At 36.3% G+C, this 17,371-nt stretch overlaps 1 protein-coding gene across 7 annotated transcripts in view; it reads left to right on the top strand.

The window, feature by feature from the left end:
* The window catches only part of ANO3 (anoctamin 3), a 233,326-nt gene that overhangs the window by 177,534 nt on the left and 38,421 nt on the right, over positions 1–17,371 (top strand). For 6 of the 7 annotated variants that reach the window (XM_084520759.1, XM_084520758.1, XM_084520763.1 and 3 more), the window contains 6 exons: positions 2,922–2,966; positions 8,573–8,704; positions 10,087–10,193; positions 11,576–11,631; positions 13,885–14,006; positions 15,222–15,356. In XM_084520759.1, coding sequence (XP_084376885.1) covers positions 2,922–2,966; positions 8,573–8,704; positions 10,087–10,193; positions 11,576–11,631; positions 13,885–14,006; positions 15,222–15,356 — 597 coding nt within the window. The remainder of the gene's footprint in view (positions 1–2,921; positions 2,967–8,572; positions 8,705–10,086; positions 10,194–11,575; positions 11,632–13,884; positions 14,007–15,221; positions 15,357–17,371) is intronic. The other variant, XM_084520760.1, reaches the window with a different exon arrangement.

The raw sequence follows: 17,371 nt of genomic DNA, 5'->3' as shown, positions 1-17,371 counted from the left end.
TGAGCCATGTTTCTTTGGTTTTGGGTTGATGCTTCAGCTTCCTTCTATCCTAGGCATATCAGATACACAAAAAGTAGTCAAAATGCTAAATTCTGTTGCTTGACTTTGTTAGTTTGTAGAGTGAAACAATTACCTGGTAAGAAAGAAAGAAGCCTGCTGCCTACCTCCAGCTCTGTGAAAAGTATGGAATTGATCACCATTTTTTTGTGTCTTGAGAAAAGATTTAAGAAGGAATTAAAACGAGATTGCAATGTCAGACTTGTGTGAATATTTCAAATAAGCTATTTCTTTCATTTCTGTACTTTTTAAAATAACAATAAGCGTGGCAGTTTTATTGTGAACACAAAGTGGACACAGATTTGAACAAAGGTCCACCTTGCTTTGCCAGCAGCCAGTCTCAGACGTTTAATACAGAAGCAGAGAAGTATTTCATGATGCCCTCTGGTTCCAGAAATCTATGGTTTAGAGACTTTCTGAGACAGAGCTTGTCTTCATGTGTGTTTTTATTTGCCCCTGATGGCCTTTGCACGGATGTAAAAATAGCCTCTTGTGCTTCCATTACAGCATCACACGGTCGCACATTTTGTAATTTCGTTACATGTTCTGGCAAAAGCACTATCATTCACTTAAGTATTGAGCTTACTTATTTAAGTTAGCAAGGCATATGGAAGGCATATATTTTTTTTTCCTGAGGTAACTATTTTCTCTCTTCAGTGGGTAGAAGAAGCTTAAATCATACCATTGTGCTGTAATTGCAATGAACTAGTGCTCCCTTCTAAGAGCAGATTATTTCTCTTCAGCTTTGTCTGATTTATCAGCAGCTTCTTTCTGTCTATTTTGGATGCGTAATTTAAGAAGAGAGCTAACCTTCCCTGCAGTGCTTCAATGCAGTACACCCTTATCCTCTTGTACAGGGTTGCAAAATTTTGGCTTTCAGCTACACTCCTTAAAATATCAGTACCACGTATGAATAATACATGAAGAAGAAGTCTCCTGAATTATACTCATACTTTTTAGTATGCTCAATCTAGGAATCGAAACAAAATCAGTGTTTTTATTACACAAGAAGTATTTCTGTTACTGAAAAGTAACTAATTTTTTTTGTCTGACCAAGGGACTAACCAGCATCCTAGAACTCATTTTTAGCATGGCATTATGCCTAAATGTGTTGGCAGATACATAGTATGCGTCATATATGCAATCTAAGATGGAATCTCAGTGTTTCAATTACAAAAGGAAATTTTCCTAGCATTTCAACAGATTACAGTAATCACCATTGCTGTCTATATGCATTCAAATAGGACAATGTTTAAATTATGACTGCATTATACTTTGATTTTAAATAAATTTAAATATGTGTTCTGACAGGAGAAATGTAACTGTGATATGGTTACACATCACAGTTATGGTTACCCAGACAAAAGTTTCATTGTACCAGTGTCTAAAGGAAGTCCTTGTGAAACATAAATTATCAATGGGTATAATGAAGAAAAAATATGTTTCTGTAGCTTAGCTGGACCCAATATGTGCAAAACAGCTAAGGGTGATGAAAGGAAATGAGTAAAGTGTTTTTTCAAATATCTGATGGCAAAATCCTGTAAAAATTCTTCATTATTTCATTTAAAATTCTGCCTAGTGGTACTAAATATCAGGCTGCCAACAGTCTACAGATTGGTAGATAACTTTGCTATGACCACTTATTTTCTAGGCTCTGTTTCCTTTTCACTCTTTTTACTATACTCATTTTGTTATTATTTTAATATAAGTAATGCACCTTAATGAATCTCAACTACTCTTGAGATGGGCAGTTGCAGATCTTGTGAACTATGTTGGTTCTGGGTTAAGTTCTCCTCTGATGGAGATTTCGTTGGCTAAGTATCCAGAGTGGAAGTGCCATTTTTGTGTGTGTTACCATGAAGGGCAGGGGAAAATAGCAACTGACAACGGGGTTAAGCCCTCATAGTAATGTATCTACCTAAACTTGTTTTAATTACTAATAAAATAAAATAAAATAAAATAAAACGTGCAGGAGGAAAAAGGGTTTAGGTGTAAATGTAAAGTGTGACATGAATTAAGCAAGGAAAAAATGTCCTGGTGCCAAACTTCACTGTCCCCGATGATTGCCATGGTAAAGATGCAGATACCCCAAGGAATCTGTAGGATCTTGGCCTTTGCTTAGCTGAAATGTGGCGGGAAAGGGTAGAAGGAGGCCAGAGGAAAATTAAAAACTGAAACAAATTATGGAAGGTATGACATTGCAGCAAATATGTCTCTATATTGTTTTCAAACAAACTGTACTCTGAAGACTTCACTGGCAATTTCTGATATTGTTTCTCTGAGGTTACTGTGACCAGTGAATGGTGGAGAGAAAAGAACCGTAACATAAATGTGTTTTGTTTCAGTTAGTGCTCTTAGATTTGTAGGGCCACATGTTGTTCTTCAGTTGGATGCAAAAAGCCAAGGGAAGGGAAGGTGATGGTACACCACTCCAGAGAGTGAAGTTGGGACCTAATGGTGCTAAGTGCTTATGGTATTAATGCGCAGAGTGCATAAAGCATTTATTAGCATGGGAGTTCTGGTAATTCTTCTAAAATTAGTTCTATGGAATAAAAAAAAAAATGCTAAGAAAGATGCCATGAAATGAATATGAGCATGACAGCATTTGGTCCTTCTCTAATCGGTGTCTTGTGAATGAATCGTGGATTAGTTATTGTTATTAGCTACAATGCAAAGAAGTAAATTTTACTCCGGAGCAAATTTTAAACTTGAAAATATGTGAGGTCACAGTATTTTAAAGTGCTTTATTCATCTTTCTATGGATATGCATGTTTTTAAATGTCCAATGTTCTTTTATGATGTATATGTCCTTTTCAACTGTCTCCTGCTTGATTATTCTCAGCTGATTTCTGCTGTTCTTTCAGGAAAAAATGTTATTACACTGACTGGAGGAGCAAAACCATGGGCAGGTTGGTGGGTGATGTGTAGATTCTAATTTTGTCAAATAGTCACCCTGCTAAAGAAAATCCATTTGCAGTTGTAAATTTATCCAGGAAACTTGGAAAATTAGATTATTTCCCTCAAAACTCAAAATATGTTAGCTCCAAGTGCTAAAATATTCATCTGTAACAAGATGCATTTCTCTAAAGCTTTGCCAGTTCTTGTTGTAGAAATGCAAAAGTGTTTATGCCAGGAAAAAAGTGGCCCTTATCCTGGCAGCAAAGATTTAATACTGGATCTATCTCTACAGTTACGTCTGCTGTTACTAAGACATGTTACATTAGTGTGGAAGATACTTTTGAGTGCATGTCTTAAGTAAACTCTGGTAGTCAGCTATTTCCTTAAATGCATAAATGTAACTTTTCTCATGTGCATCCTGTTGATCAACTGCATCGATGATGCCCTGAAGGCTGGTTTGAATTCTTATTTGATAGCTGACAGTTTGCTGCAGTGAAAGACTTTTAACTCTGAGATTTCATGAGGTTACTATCTTCTAAAATATCTTTCAGTCTGTCATAAATGGCTTTCTTTCCTGAAAACCGTCCAGCTATAGCATTTAAAGCCCAGGGAGCTAGTAGTGAGTAGCCAGGCTAGGATGGCAGGGCTGCCAAATGAAGGCCAGTGCACACAAAGCTCACCTGAACCTGAGGCTGCTGCTTCGGTGAAAGGAGCCTGGAGGAGCTAGGATGGGGGGATACTGTGAGCTGTAACTGCTCCCTCTTGCTCTAGTCAGGCAAAATGATGTTTTGTAAATCCTAATTACCAACAGAAAAGATGAGATTTTTTTATTTTATTGTTTTTTACGTGAGGGAAAACTCCCAAAAGAGTTTTCTGTGGTTGGTTTTCTTGAGATGAATCTTGATTACATTTGATTTAAGTTCTCCCATTTTTACTTTAGATGATGAAGAACTCTCGTTATTTCTCAGGAATAATTTATATGGTCTCACGGTATCAGTTTGCAAGATAATGTTTTAACAAAAATAGACAAAGCACTGCTGAACATCAAAGTAAGAAAAAACTGCATAAGCAAATAAAATATATTAAAATAAAACAACCTGTTACATAAATTTACAACTGCATTTTTCCTCTTCCCAGTCATTCACATGCTTGCTCCATTTTACCATGCGTTATGAAAAATTTAAGTGATGTGCTTTGCCTTTGAAAAGGCAAAATTAACAGAGCTTTATTTTGTCTTAATTTATCTGAAACCCATCTGGTGAGTCCTAGATATGAAATCAATTTATTTTCCTTATTTAGAAGGACAGAAACATGCTTTTGAAGTTGTGCAGTACCCGTGAACTAAGTAATAAGCAGTTTTAATGCCAGATTGATTCTACATTCAAAACAAATGTTTTTACCTGTAATATACCCGGAATTTGGGAATCTAGTTGTTTGTTGTTTTTTGTTTTTTTTTCCTCTGGCACTTGATACAATCCAGTGCACAGAGGAACAGTGTGAAAAAGAAGCTGTGTCTGAAGTTGCAAGCTAACTGTAAGGTTGCTGACATATCCATCTCATCATTCTAACTTCTGCTACTGTCATCGTCTCCCTGCATCCTAAGGCTTTTCAAACCTAACTTCTCTGTAATTTATCAAATAGTTTTTAATATTTCTAAGTGGAGTTTACAATAGCTAGGCTGAGGAATATGTATGAAAATATTTGTGTATCGAAGGTAAAATTTTGATGCTACTGAGTTTCTGTAATTAAGAAAATGGGTTTAGACTATTACATTAGGCCCTGCTGTGACATGTACACTTCCCTGAATTTTATTGGCGCGGTAATATGGTAGATGAATATGTTTATACATGTCTTTAAGTCCACAAAAAATTATTAGGAGCATGGTTAAAAGAATAAAGGTAAGTGTAGTGCTTATTGATATACTGTGTTTCTCATGTGTGATATCTACATGGTATCTATCTACAGCCAGTTTATTTATTTGCATACCTTAAAAAAAGGCAAAATTGTATACAATAGTGTGAAGCTTGATTTCTGTTCATAGGGCTAGTCTACAGAAATTGTATTTAATAATTTAATTTTTAATAATTTTAAGTAAATAATGCATGTATCAAAAATAGTCTGAACTCCCTCAGATTTATGACTGAATAATCTTATGAATCAGTCTTATATGTGCCATATCAGACACCCCAACACTGGTTAAGGGATGACATTAAGAAGAAGAAAATGAAAAGTTAGTTGCTACAGTATGCAGGTTCATTCTTGCTAGTGAAATGTTAACATCATTTTATATTTGTAAGGCTAGAGAACCAGAAATTAATTTGTTCAGCAATTTAGTTGCAGTATCCTGCTTTGCAAAAAGACTTCTAAAACTTTTTTGATTTCAATTTGTACACTGAAATAAATCTGTTAATATCATTCCATAGGATACATGTTGCAGATTTTTTTTTTGGTGGTGAAAACGTTGCAGTATTGTGTCCCTATATTGAAACTGTCAACCATAACACATTTACCATTACAAAGCATACCACAAGGTCTATACAATTTGGTGGCACGTGGTTGACAATTTTTGACCACTGTCTTGCGTGTTAGAGTACAAGAGGCAAACACTGAGCAAGCTAATGGCTGGTGATCGCTGTCAAAAATGTCTTTCTAAAGAATGGCATTTGCTCAGTTCTGGTGTCTTGTTCCACTATAACCATGAATCCTGGTCAGAAAATTCCAATAGCAGTTTCATAAGGAGAAGTAATTGCTCCTTTAAGTCATTGTGGTTAAAGAGTGAAAGGCTGTGAGGAAGAGATAGGAGTGATAGAAGGTCACTGTTCTGCAAATAGCACAGTAGTATGGATGTATTGTAGATCAAGCTTCCTTGACTCCTTGAAACTAAAGGCACACCGGAGACTCAAGTCATGTTAGATTAATTCTCAGTGCACCAAGTTCACCTTTGAGGTGCTTTTTTGCATTGGAGTCTGCTGAGGAAACATAATCTGCAAGGATTTTTGGACTAAACAGTTCTCCAAAAACAACAACCAACAAAACAGAATGTAACAGAACATTTGAGTACAAAAGTTGAACAAAGCTGAAATTACAAGCATCTTCAAAAATACTTATTTTCATGTCTGAGACTGAAATGCTTGCATGTTTCAGAATAACACCTTGTAGTCTCGTAGTTTCAGTAAGAGTGTATCTGCACACTGTTCAGATGCATTCCCAGCAGTGTTTCCAGTAGGACATTTTTAATCTCATTGCATGAACTGACTTCAACAATGATTTCACCAGACCAGACCTGTTTGCCTTCACTCCTACTGAATAGACTCCACTGAACAGATCTTTCTGAACAGAAATCTTTCTGAACAGCTAATTTTGACCTGGAAAGTCATTCTGACTAAGTGTGCTAATATTTAGTCCTCAAACAATCAGTCAAACATTTATCCAAATTTTTTTTTTGCTTTGAATAAAAGCTCCATGAATCTTTAGTGTCATCATTAACTGTAGAGTCTTGTGAGCCAAGAAAAGAGGCTTGTTTGCTGAATTAGTTTTTATATGAGGAAAGATGTAAATTTCAGTGGACGTACTCTATGCTGTCTGAAGAGACTGGGTTTTGGAGTGACGAGCCATAAGTAATGAAAATAAGGTAATGAAAACACCTTAGCGTAGTAAGTCATCTTGTCTCCTAAGAAAAGTTGCATATGTAACATAGACATGATTTTTAGTTTATTCCAATAGTGCTCTTCATCATATTGCATGTTGAAAGAAATAGACTTTGTTTTTTAAAGGGCTAATTTCTTTAAGATAAAAAATATCGGCTAGTGCTTTTTAAATTTTGGAGATGAAACATGGTCAAGGTTCTTTGCAAGACCAATTCTAAAGTAATTTCATAACCAAAAATCTGATATCAGTTGCATTGGATACTGTTCTTCCTGATGTATCTATGTACTTTCCTCTTTAAAAGAAAAGACTGTTTTTAAATCTAAAAAAAAAAAAAAAAAAAAAAAAAAAAAAAAAGTCAGCATGTGTATAACGAGAAAGGAAAAAAAAAAAAAAAAAAAAAAGAAGAAAATCAAGTGCGAACTACCTGCATGGATTGTGTATAATTTTGTGCTGGAAGAATTTCTACTGAAACCATTAAAATAATCAACTGGCACATTAAGGTATTATTTCAGCAGAGGAGGCACTGAAGGGATGCACCTGTGTAGGAATTGTTTTTTGTGTTTCAGCTTTATGAATATATTTCACATGAGTTTTTTGTCTCGTACTGCTTAGTGTCAATAGAGTGCTGTCCCTCAAGTGCAGTACCAATTAAATATGGAGTGTGCACGGACTCCTTGGTAATACATAGCAAGAAGAATATATTGAGGATTTTAAATGTATATGTAAAATTATGATCCCACATTTAGTTTAGCTTTCTGTCTGACATGGTGTTAAACAGGGGTACACCTTTTGCTATTTTTATTGATAATAAAACGTTTTCACAGAAGTGGCTTTACTGCCTGAGAGCAATTTGCTGTGATCATTTATTCCTCTTAATTTTGAAATGGGGAGCTGTGCTTCTGCTTAGCACAAGCAGTTACTTCCTTCCCTCAAATAAAAATCTAGTACTAAGCATTACAATTTTTGTGGCTCTGAGATCTCTATGCTTTTTATATCACACATTCATGGTAATTGGTAATTGAGTAAGGCCCATATCCCACTGACCATTATTATTTGGGGAATGTTTTTCCAAAATCCAATTTCTGTCAAGATCTCAGACATGATTGATAATACAGCATACTGTAATGAGACCTGTTCCTTAAATACCCACACTTTATAGCAGTTCAATATGAGAAAAATAAAGGTCAGCAAGAAGTGCAAAATGGAAGTAATAAGGTAACTTCTAGCATTTGCTTGAAAATGAACTGTGCTATGCCATATTTTTCCATCTCTAAAACTTGTGCTGAGATACTTTTTAGCTAGGACGTCAGTGCAAGAAAGACCTTTACGTTACCAGTATATGATCTGATCAGGAGTAAAAAATGATGTTCTGTTTGTGTTACAATGCCAGTTTTTAGGGAACTGCAGGAAGCAGTATCAGGTTTTTGCTGGTTTTATTGGAGTTTTTTTGTTAGTTTCTCTAAAGACTGTATAACAACTTGTGTGTAGTGTAGCTTTTTACTTCATTTGGTATATCAGTATATCATATATCAGTATATGGTTTCCTAAGGTAATATCAGCCCTTGGATTTTGATGAAAAAAAACAGGGGAAGGCTTTATTCAGATCAGAAATACAGAACAATTTGACAGTGAGAAATCCTGTATTCACCTTTAAATTTAATGATTTTTACTGTCCAAACACCAGGGAAAGGAGGGAGCTAGGGAAGAGAGGGAGAACCAGAATCCCACTAATGTTAGAATGAGAGGCACTTGAGTCAATTCTGCAAGATCAGATCACGTAAAGAAAAATACAAAATGAAAAAAATAATAAAACAACTGTTAATTATACTCCTTAACTCCTTATATTATTTTAATGGGAGAATTTCCTGCTTTCATTTAATTTCTAGTATGATGTCAGTAAATATACAGTGATGGAGTTCGAAATAGCAAGTGGGTAAGAGGTTCTAAATTTGATTTCTTGCTATCTCAGTTTGCAGAGGAATATGAGAGAGCTGAAAAGCTGGCTGCCCAGAAATCCAATGAAGCTTGATAAGGAGGCCCTGCCTGATCTTGAAGAGACTGATTGCTACACAGCACCCTTTAGCCGTGCACGCATACACCAGTAAGTGTTGGAACTGGAAATACAGTGCCAGAGACCAGAAGGATTTTTTATTTTCTCACTACTAAGCAAGTGCCGTACAGGCAGCCATGAACAGATGGTCACTGGCAAATACCCAGTATCATGTCTGCTATTTTCTATGGATTTACTCTTAAAACTAAAAGCTGTTCTCTGTTACTTGCTGTATGACAGTCACAGGGAGTAGTATGGGCAAAAATTTGACTGAAAAATCAACACCACCTTTTTGGTTTAGAAGTTTTGCTTTCCATTACGTTACAAAACGCAAATACCTACTCAAGTTTGCTTAGCTTAATTACATATTTTACTTAGGCAAAACCTGAGACAGCTGTTGAAACTGTGGAAACACCTGGAAACGGGCTAAAAATAGTGCCAGGGTTTTTGTTATCAAATGTGCATTTGAAAAATGCTTTTGTCTCTGAAAGAATTTATATGTATGTGTGTATGTATATATATATATATATATAATATATATATATATAATTTTTTAAGGACAAAAGCAGTCTTGAATATTCTAGCTATTTGTTTATTTTTAAATTATTTGGTGATAAGTCTTTAGGAAATGAAAGTTCATATAAAGCAAAAATGTAAGCTGGGCTAAACAGACTGTTTTCTTTTAAGTGAAGAAGCTATATGCTAGTGGACTGACTATACCCTAGAAGGACAGAATAATTGCATTATCATCCTAATTTTTATTTTTTTTTAGTAATTAACTATATTGCACTGGGACAATCACTTGTTCACGGTGTTATTACTCAACCAGCTCAGCTGATGTTATGAATTGCAAGAGTGTCATCTTTGGCACAGCTGAGTAAGCAAAAGCTCCTTCATGTCAGATTTCTGGCATTCAGAATCCTGAGCCATCTGGGAAAGAATATTTGCGTTATTTGGCTCCATCCTAGGATTTTCTGTGGAGCTGCTACTAAAGTGTCCTGTGCCTGGAGCTAAGTGTTGTTGGGTTTTTTTGTTTGTTTGTTTTGTTTTGTTTTTTAATTCCCTAAATAACAATGGTAGTAGTTCTCTGACTTGCGCCTCTGCCAATTTATCAGTAATATGAATTTCAGAATGATCATTACTTCTGAATATTATTTTCTTAAAATTTATATCCAGCATGGAAATGACCTAGATAATAGGACATAATAGAAAAGAATTGGTTTATTTGCTCGTTTTCCCCAACAATCTGTGATAAAGACAAATTTGGGGGGTGATTGGAGAAGATGCTTTCGGAATGCAAAATCTTATGTCTTGTGCAGTAAACAAGAAGTATAAAGATACAATAAATCACTCTAAGAAGAAAACATTGAGCAGCTATATTTCAACACCTGTGCATTGTTTTGAATATTGAAAGACATTCGTTATTTCTCTAGTTTTACAATAAACAATAAAGACAGCTTCTTCAGCAACTCCACGAGAAGTAGAATCGTGCATCACATGCTACAAAGAACAAAGTATGAAGATGGAAAATCCAAAATGGGTAAGAATGCTTTATCTTTTTTTTTAACCCATTTTATACCCTTACTTGCCTGAAATAGTATTTAGTGGAGTAAACTTGATTAATTTTGCCATGCCCTTGAAATCTTTGTTCAACCAGTAATACAGTTGAATGAAAGCTGCAAACAATTGCTCTGTTAAATAACTCAGTGAAAAATAGCAATAGTTTTCACTTAATACTCATTTTTTTAAATAAATATGGGAGATTATAATAGCTTTATATGATCAAGAGCCTTACAAAAGATAAGGCGTACCCCAGAAAACTGACAAGAGTTTTTTAGGACTGGCCCTGATATTGCTAGAACCCAGCAGTGCCAATCCAGCAGAATCAGAGCTGCACTTAAATTATATGATATCTCTAGTGCAGCTTAGAGACGGTTGACTTAAAGGCAATTCAGTTTTTATTGACACTTCTATTACAGTACTGTATTTCAAAAGGTCTAGTTACTCCTTTTCATTTGCAATTAAGAGGGAATGTATGTATGATCTTCTGTTTTGTTTACAGGAATTAAATTAAGAATTTAATATATAGATAGACAACTAAAGCCTTATAAAGACAACAGCAATTACAGAAAGTTGTTGCTTGATTTCTGGGAGAAAAGCAGTAGTAAGAAAATCTTAGAAACTGAGGGATGAAATCTAATGCTATTGAAATTGATGATGGCAAGTTTCATCTTGAGATTAGTGTAATTTGTATGTTATGTTTGAATGGGCAAATCTGAAATGTGTCATGAGAATTTATTTCTTGGGTAAACTTGGCTGTATAGGTATCCTCTCACAGGCTACTGAATCTTTTTATTGTTATTATTATGGTTACTGCTTATTTTTTATAACGTGCTTTGATAGTAAAATAAATCTGGCTTTAGGAGGACTCTAGGAACTGATCCAAAATGCTGTAGCAGAGCATTGATCTGGTACAAACTCCTTCAGCTGGTTCATATTTAAAAGTAACAGGTTAGCTTTTAACTCTGCAGGGGTTTTGCTGCCTCAAAGATTGTCTGTCCATGCCACTCTGTGTGTGCCAGATCATCTGGTCACCCATAAAATCTGTATCGTATGCTCTGATTAATACAACATGAGTGTAACTACTTTCTCACACTTGATCTAGCATGAGAACCAGACCATGAAAGCAAAGTTGCAGACACTGGCCCTCAGAAAGTTGTAGTTTGACAGAGCTAGGGAGCTTAAGGTACCAGTAAGACCCACGGTCAGTGCAACAATTGATGACTGTCATGTTTAACAGCATCCTGAGCATCTAATGTGAAGTTGCATTCTCATTTCATAACCTGACAATTAATTCTTGGTGCGTGAAGTTCAATATATATTGTAAATCATACTTGAACTAATGCATTTTTTTCCTTTTAGGTATTAATAGATTACTAAATAATGGAACTTATGAAGCAGCATTTCCACCACATGAGGTAAGCTCATTAGTTTTGTATTTGTATTTATATTTTGATAAAAGCTTGCATTAATATTTTGATGATATAGTTATCTATTTTGTCTTGCAAATGTTTTATTTCACTAAGTAGCGTTGAGTGTTTTTGTTTTTTTAAATAACAGCTCTTTAATGTTGGCTTTTTGAAATACAAAAAAAATATTTATTTTTATGTAATGCGTTGTGATAATCCTGGAACATTTCCTAGAACATTATCTTACTGATCTAGACTATTATCTTTTTTTCTAAGCAGATAGTGCCTATGGAGTTCTTAACAGCAATGTTTATTATTCGAAATTGTTACAATTAGTTGTGTTAAATTATTTTTCCCTGACACCATTCAAAATGTTTTGGTTTTTTAAATAGGTTGTGCAATGGATCAAATTTAGGGAAGCAGTTTACTTATTTCCTATTTAATCCTTTCTGTATAGTTCCGGATAGTTTCTACTTGATAATTCTACTAGGTTAAGGTCTACTGAAGAGCTGAAAAATCAAAAACTTGTCTTTGAATTCAGGGGGTTATCAGAGAGTCTTTGTGCATTGAAAGGAAAGAAGCAAGCCACAAATCTTTGGTTTGATCAGATAAATGCTGATCAGTAGCTGGTAATTGCAGCCATGAACTCTGGTTGATTGGCTTAATACTGTGACTTGATCTTGTGTTTCAAAGGATTGGCCTATGCTTTACAAATTGAAAGTAATTTTTAATATGGTATAAATAATTAAATGCATGGAATACAGAGAAGGAATAGTTTAGGTAAATAATTGAATATAATTGTTAACGCTTCAGTAGGGCATTACAGACTGTAGGAAAAAGCTAGTCATATTGACAGAAAAAAAACTGTGAAGCTTTCTCTGGCTTCCAAATCCATGCTCTAATATGCATTTCCTGTATATATTCCTTTGTTTATCACAAGCTTCAGTTTCAGAGTTTCAGTATAAGCTTAATGAAGTCACATATTTAAGCTACTCATCTTAATTGCAGCTTAACTGGTGCTAAGGATAGTGGTTAAACACCCTGCACTTTTTTTTTTTTTTTTTAATCACACAGGCAAATGAGAAATTCAGTCCCAGAGTGAACACTGTGAGACTTGGACTCTGTCATAGATAAGCAATGCAGAAGGAAGTACGAAAAAAATACCTAAAATGTACATGCTGGCTAATGCTTTATGCATTGCATTCATTTAGGCGACTGTGAGAATAAGCTGATGTTCTGTTCCTAGGAACTTCTCAGTGTTGCAAAGGCCACTCTGTGCTAACATTTTGGTATGGCTCTTTGCTGACTTTAATGCAGAACATTGTTTTTAAGTCATTCTTAAACCAGAGGGGTCAGCAGACTCCAACAAGCAAATAATACTCTTTCAATGTGAGGAATGTTCACTATTTCAAATAGATTATAAAAATCTAAACGACTAAACAGCTTGAGTTTACCAGGTTCACAAATCTGTCTCTTACCAAGAAGTAGTTTGAATTACTTGCAGTTGTTTGATGAACAATTTTCTTCACCGTAATTGAGAGTTGTCTAATGAAAGGACATTTCGGGGGGAAGAAGTTCAAATAAACATGTCCTGCCTCAGAATTGGGGTAAAATGGCAAATACAAGCAATTCTGTTTAGGATGGGTCTAGTGAATCCGTGTTACTTCTCAGCTGCTGCGCATGAGGCTGTTCTTTCAGGCTGTCAGGCGGTGTGTAAATGTCAGGCAAGGACTCTTTTTGAGCCAGATTGATTCTGTTTTGATTTTAATGCCTCTGAGACTTCTGTGCAGGCTTCAAAATAATGCCAGTTCTGTTGTTTCCGTCATCTTAAGAAATATGTACCACAGTCATAGGAAATGTCTAGGAGAGAAGGATCAGGTTGACCTACCAGAATTTTCTGAAATTTTATGGGAAAAACAAAAAGATATCACAAACACATCTCATGCAAATTTTTGAAAAATTGAAGTAGAAGCACTGTTCTTGAAGTAATATAGAGTTGTATAGGTCTTTATAGCCTTGTGCTAGTATGATTTTGTCATTAATTCTTAGAGAAATTGGCCATTCCAGAAGTGTATTTACCATCTCTCTCTCATAGGCTCACATTATCTGTAGGTGAGGTTTCCTAGAGTAGTCCGTAACAAATTGAAACTTATTAAATAAGCATAGTGAAATCATAATTTAAAATTATATTCAAATATCTAAGAAATGTACTTATATTCTATAGAGTCTGGCAATATATTGTTATTTATTTGTGCTTTTCAGGGAAGCCACAAAAGCAGACATCCCATCAAAACGCATGGAGCTCAGAATCACAGACACCTTTTATACGAGCGTTGGGCACGGTGGGGAATGTGGTACAAATACCAACCTCTTGATTTAATCAGGTATTAGTACTTTGAAAAGCAGCTTGCTACTGTGAAACAAGTAGCCCGATAACAACACATAAATCATACTGCTAAATCCATTGTCCTTACACTTCACTGTAAAATTTAGCTATTCTCTATGATCAGGGAAGACCGGAATTCTCTAAATGGCTTCTTATGGACGGTCTTCTGTGCAAGGCTATTGATTTCAAGTGAGGCTGAATAAAGGCACATAGATCCAGCTGCTTGACAGTTCACAGAGTGAAAATACCCATGAAGTGGTCTGCTGATCAGAGACACCTGCCTCTCATGACAGCACTTTTGAACGCAGAGACTGTTACCCACATGGACAGAGTTACCAGATCCACTGGGGATCCAAAGTTTCCTTGTGGGTTTAAATAAAATTCTGTTTATATATGTGTAATTAATGTCATAGGTTCCCAACTGTAAAGAAGAGAAATATCGTTAATTGCAGTTAAATAACTGTGTTGTTTGGGTTTCGTATTTTCCTCAACTTGGATACAGAATACCAGTAATTCAGTTTTCCTTGATGTCTGTTCTTACTCCTGATACGACAATCATAAACAATGATTATGACCAATGTTGTTCCAGTGAAGGCTGTGGAGCTAAGAATGTGCTATGCAACAATTCTGTGCTAATCTAATAGGATCATCCAGATCCAGGATTTGCTTTTTTTCACTGCTACTTCGTCTTTTATAGTAATTGATATCCACATTTTGAAGAATTAAAGCTGAAACTTCAGCTTGTGTTTTCAATCTAATATTTTCTAACTGGTAATACTTCAAAATATGTCATATTATATGATTATCCATCATAAATTATTTTTATAACGGAATACTTAAGCCATACAAGCTTATGTTATTCCTTTCCAGAAACTGTGTTTGTATCTGTGTGTTTGTGTGTGTAAATTAAGGTTCCTGCATTTTAGCAATGTTTAAATTAATGCACCTACCTAGTCATTGCACGGGCGTGAAAATTGCAGAGCGCTTCAGTTACATCCTTACAAAATACATGCTCTAGTAGTAAGTCTGCAGTTAGTGTCACTAGAATATTGTGCTAGCCCAAATTAAAACATTTTGGTAACATGACAATAGTTTTACTGTAAGTTTGTAATGGTGATTGCTTACTAGAGTTATTCTGCTGCTGTGAAGTTAGATATTGTTCACCACAAGTTTTAACTTGAAAAAAAAATGTATGCTTTCCCTCTTCATGTAGGCGATATTTTGGTGAAAAAATTGGACTGTATTTTGCCTGGTTGGGATGGTATACTGGAATGCTGATTCCTGCTGCCCTGGTTGGGCTCTTTGTTTTCCTTTATGGATTATTTACGATGGATTCCAGCCAAGTAAGGTAAAATGCCATCTAAAAATATTATAATAGCCTGTTGAATATTATCAGTCTTGCATAGGTTAAATCATTTTACTTTTAAATGCTTTAAAGATATGGTAATCGCAATACTAAACAAATAGAGCACTGGGTTCTTCAATCAAGTGCATCCACGTTGTATATCTGTTTTACATCAAGCTGGGTGCATGCCATTTACAGCAAGTGCTCTTACCACTGCATCTGCAATGATTCCAATTCTGTCTGTAAGAGAAATGAACAAATACTGATTCTAATGTCACATGTACTGCAATGGTTATCATTCTAGTCAAGGCTTATGGGCAAAAACTAGACATACTTTACTTTTTACTTCCATTTTGCTTTTAACCTCCAGAGTATAGTAGAGCTGTAAAACTTCAACTTATTTTGTGAATGCTTTTTTTTTTTTTTTTCCTATACAAAAGTTAATAGCGTCAAATTTAAGAAAATTTTTAACTCGGTGTAAACTGTGGCCAGGAATTACAGCTTCAAGGACATTGCCACCACATGAAATGAACCTATTTTTCAAGTTTCTGTTCTGTTTCTGCAATCACTGTTGTGATTTGCTCTGAGAGTGTCAGTTTAGAAATAGCGATGAGATTGTTAGAGTTAAGTGCTGGCTGTAGTTTTAGGAACTGTTACTGGAGGAAGCACCCTTATTACATCAGGTGTCATCAGACAGAAGGGTATCAGTGGTTTTACAACTGCAGTTGTTGCTCCAAGCAGTTTCAATTCATAGGCAGTAAGCACAATGAAATCAGATTCCATACAAAGTGTTTCTTGGCCTTTGAGCAGCAGTACTTCACATTTCTTTATGGAATTGTCTTTATTTTCTGACAGTTGTTATATTCTGCAGTGCTGCAATTAAGGCTTTTTTTAGGCAGTCTGTTTTATGCCACACTCCTAAGAGACTTGGCAGCTTCAGACTGCATTAAATGCAATAAAATGCAATAATACCAGCCATGAAACTATGCACAGTTACCTTGCTTGCAGGAGGCTTCAGGGAATGAGTCTCAGAAGGACAAAGGTAGGCTAGCTTCCATATTTTCCCGTCTTTCCCTTTGGGTGCAGTTGAGCAGCTGCAGACAGAACAGGCAGATTTTCACTTGCTCTCAATGGAGGCTGATTGTTTCAGATCCTATCCTGAGGTGCCTCAACGTCATGCTAAGGAACCAACAAGGGGCTTGGGACTTTATTCCAGAAGCAAGAGCCTGAAAGTTAGGTGATCTGCCGTATAGCTTCAGATGCCTACAAGGGGAGGGGAGTAGTCATATATGTACTCACCGAGGTGATCGGCTCTGAGGCAGACATGTTGTACAGCGGAGCAGGGAATTGAGGAGGGTAGTGATTTTTTTTTCTGGCATCGAGGCAGCCGAAGGAGCCACCGGGACCTGGCAGCCCTCGTGAGGGAGGCTGATGAGGCGTATTGGGTGCCAGCAGCAGCATCGGGCGTTGCCGCCATTTTGCAGCCAGTTCTACAGGCAGCTGGCAGAAGTTGTGTAATCACCAGCGCTTGTTCTCATGGGGGACTTCGACTTCCCAGATGTATCCTGGAAATACAGTACAGCTCAGAGGAAGCAGGCTAGGAGGTTTCTGGAGAGCGTGGAAGACAGCTTCCTGACACAGCTGGTTAGTGAACTTGCCGGGGGGTGCCCCATTAGACCTTCTGTTCACAAACAGAGAAGGACTGGCGGGAGGTGTGGTGGCTGGGACCTGGCTTGGGCAGAGCGACCACGAAATGGTAGAGTTCTCTCTTCTTGGTGAAGTCAGGAGGGGGAGCAGTAAAACTGCTGTCTTGGGCTTCTGGAGGGCAGACTGTGAGCTGTTCAGGACACTGGTTGGCAGAGTCCCTTGGGAGGCAGTTCTGAAGGGCAGAGGAGTCCAGGAGGGCTGGGCGCTCCTCAGTAGGGAAATCTTAATGGCGCAGGAGCGGTCTGTCCCCACGTGCCTAAAGACGAGCTGGTGCAAAAGATACCGGCCAGGCAGAGCAGAGAGTTGTGATG

This window comes from Aythya ferina, assembly GCF_964211825.1.
Source record: "Aythya ferina genome assembly, chromosome: 5".
Taxonomy (NCBI): domain Eukaryota; kingdom Metazoa; phylum Chordata; class Aves; order Anseriformes; family Anatidae; genus Aythya; species Aythya ferina.
The sequence above is the reverse complement of the archived record's forward strand: the minus strand, read 5'-3'. Positions and strand labels throughout refer to the sequence as shown.